Source organism: Amblyomma mixtum, chromosome 5, assembly GCF_055824585.1.
Source record: "Amblyomma mixtum isolate Tamu chromosome 5, ASM5582458v1, whole genome shotgun sequence".
Lineage (NCBI taxonomy): Eukaryota > Metazoa > Arthropoda > Arachnida > Ixodida > Ixodidae > Amblyomma > Amblyomma mixtum.
The window spans coordinates 75,330,604-75,339,694 of NC_143016.1; the positions used below are offsets into that span (position 1 = coordinate 75,330,604).

The following is a 9,091-nucleotide window of genomic DNA, read 5'->3' on the forward strand; positions in this document are numbered from 1 at the left end:
TTTATACGTAGCATGTCACTATGTAAGTACAAAATTCTTAAACGACTGTCATACATACGTGCAACAATTCGCTCTAAAGGCTGCGTGCGGAAACATAATAACATTAAATAAACTAGCTATCGCACGCTTCTCGGAATTAGCATTTTTAGCTGCACACTTCAAGTCATGACTTGTTTTGACTTTCTTGAGTCGTTCGCGGCAGTCCTTCGACCCGGTAGGGTGGGCCTCACCACAGATCACGCACTTTGGAGTGCAGGGTACGGTGGTGGCAGGAAAGCAAGAGGCGGACAGGATAGCTCGAGGATATACTAACTACCGAGCATCCAACGTCAACGACCTTGAGGAATCCCTGCCAGTACCTCAGGAAAACTCGGCCATACTCAACAACTACAAGGGCAGCAGGATGCGGTACCCATCACCGCACAAATCTTTAAACAAAAAAGAGGCTGTCACGTGGAAACAACTTCAAACGGGTCATATCCAAATCTAAACACACTAAGTAAAATTCACCCCAAACTTTACGCACACAATTGTCCGTGGTGCCATGAAAAACCTACACTGTATCACATAACATGAGCATGTCAAAAAGTCGACGTCGTCCCAATTATACAAAACCCAAGTGCGGAGCAATGGGAGGGTCTGCTCTCCAGCGACTGCCGCGATGACGAGATGTGTTTGATACGGCGAGCTCAGCTGACGGCAGCATCCAGCGGAGCCCTAGAATAGGGGCAACCGACCGTTGCGGATGCACTCATCTGACTGTATAAAAAAACACTTGTGCTTGAGCCAAATAAAGTTATCCTATCCTATCGGGTGGAAAAGGAGGCATCCTGCTGACTTAAGGAACACGCACTATACTCGGATCGTGACACGGTTTGAGCCGGTCGACTTGCTCTGTTTCACAGCCATGGTAGCGTGCATCCTGGGCCGGCAAAAGCGGTTCAATAACGTAGTTCACCGGAGAGGTCTGGCAGATAACACTGTACGGGCCCTGGTACTTCGAAAGGACTTTCGTTGATAGGCAGGGATCGCTTGAAGGAACCCAAAGCATCACGAGGTAGTCTTGAGTATAGGACTGAAAAGGAGGGTTGGGGGCTAGAAGGTGCTTCCGGCGATTCTGGTCCTCGTGGCAAGAAATCGGGCAAGCTGGCGGAATCCTTCAGCATATGTGGCTGCTTGAGAAAGGGTCACTGACTCGGACACATAAGGGCGATACGAAAGCATGGTATCAATTGTGCAGGTGGGCTCGCGGCCATAGAGAAGGAAAAACGGAGAGGCCCCAGTTGTATTGTAGGCGTATGCGACAAAGGGGAGAATGTGGTCCCAATATGAGTTGTCGGATGGAACATAAATGGCGAGCATAATGCTCAATGTGCGGTTGAAACGTTCAGTCATGCCATTTGTTTGAGGGTGGTAGGCCGTTGTAGATAGATACACGATGCGGCTTTGTTGAAGGAGTGCTTCGACGGTGTCTGAGAGGAAGACATGGCCCCGGTCGCTGAGAATTTCCTAAGGGAAACCATGGGACTCCGAGGATACCAAGGACTTAACGACTTGCGCAGACGCGGATGGCAAGGATGAGGTTTCTGCGTAGCGGGTGAGGTGATCTACCGCCGCGATGACCCAGCGGTGGCCAGCCGTAGTGATAGGAAGGGGACCATAGATATCAATGCTGACGCAGTAGAGTGGGCGCGTGGGGCAGGACAATTGCTGCAGCGGAGAGGTAGAACGGAGAGGAGGCATGTTGCGACGTTGACATTCTGGGCTGGAGCGAACGCATTGGCGGATGAAGCGGTACATTCCCCGCCAATAGAAGCGGCGTCGAAGGCGTGAGTAAGGGCCACTGCCCTTCTAGCTCACTCAGCGGAAGGTCCAGAGAATATCCAATTCTGGAATATCGACTTCGCCTTCATTGCCTGAGTTCAACGTCCTCGTACCCGCGTCCCCAATCTCTTTCTGTTCTTCCCACTTGCCTATTCAATGTGGCTGAACCTCAATGTTTTCTACCGATCTCTTCTGTTATCCCGCTGCACTGCTTCCACTGTGTCTTTCATCGCGGTCTTACCTCCTATCTTTTTTGTTTGTTGGAACCTTTCAGCATAGCAACCCTTGGCGTTGCAGGCACGCTTCCGGTTTCATTTTCTGTTCTTTTCAGCGCCTCTCTTCCGTTCAAACTCACGCGATGCTATCCGGCAGCGAAGCTACAACGCACACACCATTCGTTGAACAGCGTCGGCTACACACGCGAATTCGAATGAGCACGAATCATAGGGCCTGACGCATCAATATTTCAGTTGTCGTCTTTTTGCCTGAAGATAGCGGAGACGCCATTATAATTACGGGAGCGCGGAAGTTTCGCCGAACATGCTCCTTCTTTTATTCAGGGACTTTACCGTGTAGTGTATAATATCGCATTCAACTGACGCGTGCGCAGCGCTAACCACAACGCAGCAATGCACATCAACGTGTGTATGAATGCGCCTGTGCATATGATGTGCTACCTACGCAATCACAAATTATATATCGCCAGACAAATTTTGTACATTTTGTACATATTTGTATATATGAAGCCATAACGCACTTTCGTTGTTGCTGATCACTCGCTATAGCGACGCGCACAGCTAGGGAGTTCGGCTTCTTAGCCCAAGGAGGCGGGATCCAATTCCGTTCGTGTCATCCGTATTTCGGTGAAGGCAAAGCGTTAAAACTCCCGTGTGATATACGATGTCAGTCCATGTCGAAGACCAGCAGGAAGTGAAGATCAATCCGGAGCATTCAACCGAGATGCACTTCATAGCCCAGGCGCATTACCGGGACGTGATGCTCCTGATATCATACCGTCCCGTACCATACCTTCGCCACACCGCAACGCAGCAGAACGCATTACAATACAACACGCCACAGCCCCAACACAACATAACACAACACACCGCAACACACAAACATACCGTACCATACCAGGCCACACAACAGCATACTACACGACACTACAGCATACCATACCATACCATACCATACCATACAATACCATACCACATATGCCATGCCGTACACCATGCCATACCACATCAGACCATACCATATCATGCCATGCCATTCTATGCCATGTCTTGCCACCCTATACCATACCATGTCATACCGTACCATACCACAGCATACATACATCGTAGTTACTGTGGCGAAACAGTCGAAATATTTAGCAATGTCGACATTACGTTATGCCTTACACCGGAAATCTGGGCCACAGGAATTGTGCTAGAGGAGTGCGGAGATTTTTAGTCATCCAACGTCAAAGAAGCACGCAAATGTCATTTCATTTGTATGTCTGTATATACTGTTTGACGCCGTGCACCTGTAAGCTAAAGTAAAGGCTCAAACGCTGAGAGCGGGAAGCTAGGACATTATACCCCGCACCTCTTTATACATTAATATTTATTAGCAGGATGTTTCTGCGTTGTCGTCCGCAATTTGTGTATGTATGCGTGACGATATAAATAAGAAAGTGTAACTAAAGTGTTCGTGTCTTTTTTTTTCGTGAAAACCAAAAAATCTAGCAGCGAGAAAACAAGAAACCAGGTTTTTCACTTTTAGTGCCTTGTCTAGAGAGCATAAATGTACCGTTTTAAAACGTCGATTGGTTTACGCGTGCGCGTTAGTAACCGTCGACAGCTAACAGGAAGTAAATCAATAGAAAAACAGCGCTAAAGCAAACAAGAACAAGACAAATGTGACATGCAATAGCTATGTTCCTTGTACCACCTTTCATTTTCCATTTCCACTTTTCCTCCGTTTTATATATGTATATATATCATGGGCTACGAAACAAGCCCAGGCAATTAAGCTTAGGAGGTAGACGGGCACAAGCCGCTGCGCTATCCCGCCCGCCAGTACCTGTTCCGAGAGTCACGTTCCACAGGCTTGCTGAAGCGTGAACAATACGTTTTTAGACAAGAAAGAACAAAAGTAGCTGCTGAATCGGCTAGTACATACTCTAATAATACAACGACCCTAAATGGGAAATCTCTACAAAGAAACTACAATGCCCCCTTTCGTATCCTTTTTTTTTTTGTTTTCGGCGAAGAATGTGTAAGAAATAGCCTAAGTTGTGAAAATAGAACCGCCCCATGCCTCCTCCCCAGCTTTTCGTCCAATCGCCTTCTTCACAGGTTCCCTACAAATCAACCCCTGACGTTAAACTTTCACAGTGGACGTTTGCATAGTAAAGATTTTGCAGTGTAATCAGTTCTGCTGACTTACAGTTCATTTAGGTTTATACCCATCGCTTAATACATGGTGGAGGCCTGCCTGGAAAGAAAGTTGCATAGAAAGCTTGACTGATCTTTTCATCGATTTCTGCATCGACTGAATCGACGTTTGCAGCAACGGTTCCAGTGCAGCTCCCGTTTCATCAGTAACCATGTCTAACAAGAATTTTTTTCTCCTCTTTCATCATTTCACCGATTCAGTCTTGCAAAAACACGAGAACAAATTTTAACCGCAAAACTATTTTTCTAACTTTTCATTTTTCTTTTTTCTTTATCATGACGCTTTTTTTTCTGCCGATTCGAGCAATGTGCCTGCCAAGCCTTGTGAAAAAATGTCGGCGCAGAGTTTTGCATCTGATGGGCTGGGAGCCGAAGAGAAAGTTTAGAAACGAGGAAGCGCAGCTGGTTTATTCAATATCACGGCAGATGGCGCCTTGTCAGTAATGGAGAACGTCATGGGCTTTTATGTGAAATCGATGCCAACACGCTTCTCCTATGATTTATTCAGTACTTACTTATTGAATCTACCATTAAAACTCTCTGCCGAACTCACTACATAATGTTGGGGAAGGCTAGGGGACATTTGTCAAGAAAAAGGAGAAGAAAAAGGAAGCATTACACGCTAAATAGTGCTACTCCTTAGTGAGAACATTCATCGAGAGCTTTCGTGTACATTTCTCTGTGCACGAAGCTGCCCCTTCATTTTCTTCCTCTTCTTCTCTTTTTCTTTGCATCTTCCCTGTCTCTTGGCATGGCTGCCTCTTTGATTTGCTTTGGCTTGGCGCTGCAACGGGCTTCAGTTATACGACAACTCGTGCTCTGTTTTCATCGACTGCTATGGCCGTAAAAAAAATGTACTCTGCGTTTCGGGCTGGTACATGAAATTATTGTTACAAAAGATAAGGACAGCCGAGACATATTTTCGAAACCACGTAATGCATAGGGAGTCTTTTGCTGAGGGAAGTGCAAAAAACCTTCACACATGGCAATATGGTGCTTTGCAGTCATCTTATCCATAGATCGATAATTGTATTTTCTGCTATCATCATAATTGTAGTCGCAATCATAGCCATAAGCACAAACTGACAATTAAATAGCTGCGATGTAGATCAGAAATCTAAACCAAGATTTTTAACGTCATGACGCTACAACTCTTTTCTTATTAGAATAGTTTATTTTTATATAGTCAAAATTTTACTAAGAACATTAAAATTTTGCAGTCAAAGCATTCTTCCAGGTGCGCATTTTGCCGTAGCGATTTGTGCAATTTGTTTTTTGCGATGATACCGGTGTAATATTTCTTTGGAAGTGCTCGACCATATGTGCCAAGGAGCTGACGTAATCCTATGCGCATGTACCCGCAACATCAGGGAAAAAAAATTGAAGTGGCCTTTATTTTATGTCTACATGTCTTTTTTTTTCTCATTTACAGATGAAAACTGAGAAGAGAAACCAGGTAACCACATGGACTACAGCGTTCCGTTGTTTGCCGTGACCGCAGTGCGAGAATCTTCTCACCACGAAAGCGGAGCCGTGATGCTCTTTATATGCGTTTCACAATGTATCAAGCACGTAGAACAAGTTGCGCGTAAAACAAACATAGCCTCGCTAGCCTATGATTACCCTTGTGGATGGAGGACAACACGGGTCGCCCGACCTTAGGGAATGACTGAAACGGACGTTTTCGACGAGTCCCTGGAAGACCTGCCAGATGCCTTTAACCGATCAGGCAACGTCACTGCGCTTTGGAGCAACAGCACCGACTCCATAGCGCCCGACGAAGTCATGGGCCCTCGCTACCACAAGCGAGTGCGCATCGGCATCATCATCACCATGATTGTCCTCTCCGTGATCGGCAACAGCGTCGTCTGCTGCAACCTTCTCGTCAAGCAGAGGCGACGCCGGGTGTCCAAAGCCAGGGTGCTCTTCCTGAACTTGGCCATCGCTGACCTTCTGGTGGCCTGCATCACAATGACCTCTCAGGTGGTGTGGGAAGTGATGGGCCGCCTGTGGATCGCGGGCGACGCCTTCTGTCGCTTCTTCAAGTTCCTGCAGACTTTCGCGCTGGTCTCGTCCACGTACATGTTGGTGGCCATCGCCATCGACAGGTACATCGCCATCGCCACCCCTCTGGCACCCAGCCCGGACCCGTGGAAGCTGGCCGCCCTCACGTGGCTGACCTCGTGCATGCCATCGCTACCGAACGTGTACGTGTTCCACAGCGTCGAGGTGGCCCCTGGAAAGTGCTTCTGCGCGTCCATCTTCTACGACCGCGATACACCGCTCTATCACCGCCAGATATACATGGGTTTCGTGTTTTTCACGGTGTTCGTGATGCCCCTCGTGCTACTGATCGCGTTCCATGCCGGGATACTCTGGGCCCTTTGGAAGCACAGTGCGGCCAATCGCATGAGCCGGCAGACAACGTCATCGCTACCGGAGGCTAAGGTTGGTACGCAGCGGCTGCTTGGCCGCCAGCCAATTAGAGTGGGAGGCGTGATTTTCTGGCAGATGATATCGGTTTATGATTGCTCATTGAAACACGTTTTTTGTGTGGGCCTCGCGGATTGCGCCGGTCTCTTGCACGATGGCCGATGCTTGTGTGACACATCAGGAAGGTTCTTCAGCGATAGGCTGCAGCTTAGCTAGAAGATACAGACAGTGTAGATTGAGGCTGATGGAAGGGTGTCTCACCCACACCACTAGGGCATCACGGATAGAGGGAAAAGAAAGACCGTCCTTCTATAGGATTGTCTGCAAAGAAACGAATTTTTATCCTCTTGTGTATGGTGCCACTGTGGCTGCTATCAGCACTTTCTGCAGCTGCGTGTTTTGATCATAGTTACTCGTCGTTTCCTTATGGGGTGTGGCGGCCATTTATACTTACCCCCACCGTCCAAGCAAAGAAATTTTATTCCTTAGCTAGCGCTTGCCAATGAGCTTTTTCATAGCGCCATCTCCTGTTGGCGCTGTTCATCACAACAGCATTGGTCATGAATTCTCAATACGTATTCAACAGATTTAGATAGGAACATCTGTAAATACGTGTGTAATGACCTTGTAGCGCCCACGCGTGCAGAAAATGAAGTCACCCTTAAACAGTTTCAACTCAGGCAAAGATAAGAATTATAAGATGATAAGATGTTATCATATTTACATGACAAGGGGCAGCGAGTAGTGCAAAAGGGGGCAGGGAAAAAGCATTATCTTGTTGCATGTCTGAAAAGAGTCCTGTGCTGTCTATATTGGTGCAGGTGAAGACGCTGAAGCTGACTGCCGTGGTGTTCGGTACCTTCCTGGTGACCAACGTGCCGTACATGGTGCAAGAGGCCATCTTGGCCTTCGGAAACCCAGACATTCTGGATGCCAATGTGGTTGCCCTGTTCGGCGTCATATCAGCCTCCAACAGCGCCATCAACCCGTACATCTTCCTCTACTTCCAACGGCCGCGTCGGGACGCCAGCGATGACGGCTTCTGGCGGACCGTTTCTCGCATTGCGCGCGAGTCGCTCACGTGTCGCCTGCTCAACCGATCCCGCACGGGGTCCCAGATGTCCACAGATCCGGGCGACACCTTCTCTCCCACGTGCCATTCTAAGGCTTCCGTGGCCAGGAACGGAGAGACGGACACGCCGCCCAACAACAAGTCCCGTGCGGTGTGCTGATCGCGCAGGTTGTTGTGGTTGTGATGTGACTTCTCACCCTCAAGTCAGTGTTCTTGATATCTGTCATGAGGCCGGCTGAAAAACAGTCGCTGTTTGTGAAAGTTACCGGGTTTTCTGAAGGACCACAGTTCAGAGATGTAAAGTCTTCGTCCAAAGTTAGTAGTGTACCATCATCGTGACCCGGAGAAGGAGTAGTGCCGAGCGGTGGAGCTGTTATCGCTGGCTTTCGCAAGTATCCAGGATGCGCAGGAAAAGGAGGCATTTGCCTATCACTCTCGCGAGACCTCACTATCAGCATGAGTGGCAGACAGTCTTCCTCACTCAGTGCACTCCCAGCAACACTCTCACTTCGGATACGGCTGTAGTGGGATAGAAACTTTTATCAAAGACTGCACCAAGCATTTGCTGCATCGCAGGGGATTATTTCACTTCCCAGGGGAGGGTTTCGCTCTATGTTCGCTACCATAAGACGATAGTATTAAGAGTGACTGAAGCTCGCAGTTAACGACTGTTGTTACTCAAAACTTTCTTGTTAATAGCACAGCAAACAAAGAGACCATTGTGCAGAGCCCTCTTTCCCCCTTATATATGTGTACACTGTTTTTTCTTCTGAACACAGAGGACTTTCACCTTGTTCCAGTGTCATGCATAGACGATATGCTCTCTGTCGAAGCTCTTTCCATCGGAACAGAATAAAAATATAAAATATACACCTCGTCCCTAAGGACACCGAACGCAACTCATTTACATGTAACCGTGCTTCCTTCACACTGAACCTTGAAGGAATACACAGAAGACGAGGAGAACCAGCGGAAACGGACGGAGAACAAGACATGGGAGGCGCACACACAACAACACAACACCCAAACACAACACAGCGCTGCTATGTCCTACGTCTAAGTCCGCTTGCGCTGGTTCCGCCTTCTGTGCATAATGAACCTACTAGTTCAGCATTTTAGGCTCTTGTAATTATAATAGGCGGCAAATATTGCGATATTTGTCTTCTTTTCTTTTTGTGACCAAAAGATTAGCATGGTTATGGTTAGTTTTAAACGTGAAGTAAGTTTTCTGAGCAAACAACACTTTCCCTCGTGAACGTTTATCAACGAAAGGTTTTCAATATTCTAAAAGAGAGCGGAAGGAAAAGCAGCGCGTTCAAAA

At 47.6% G+C, this 9,091-nt stretch overlaps 1 protein-coding gene across 1 annotated transcript in view; it reads left to right on the forward strand.

The window, feature by feature from the left end:
• LOC149342703 (gonadotropin-releasing hormone receptor-like) overlaps window positions 1–8,605 on the forward strand; it is a 33,533-nt gene extending 24,928 nt beyond the window's left edge. The window contains exons 2-3 of the mRNA XM_089542213.1: window positions 5,698–6,713; window positions 7,520–8,605. Coding sequence (XP_089398339.1) covers window positions 5,931–6,713; window positions 7,520–7,930 — 1,194 coding nt within the window. The 5' untranslated portion in view covers window positions 5,698–5,930 and the 3' untranslated portion in view covers window positions 7,931–8,605. The remainder of the gene's footprint in view (window positions 1–5,697; window positions 6,714–7,519) is intronic.
• The last annotated feature ends 486 nt before the right edge of the window (window positions 8,606–9,091 follow it).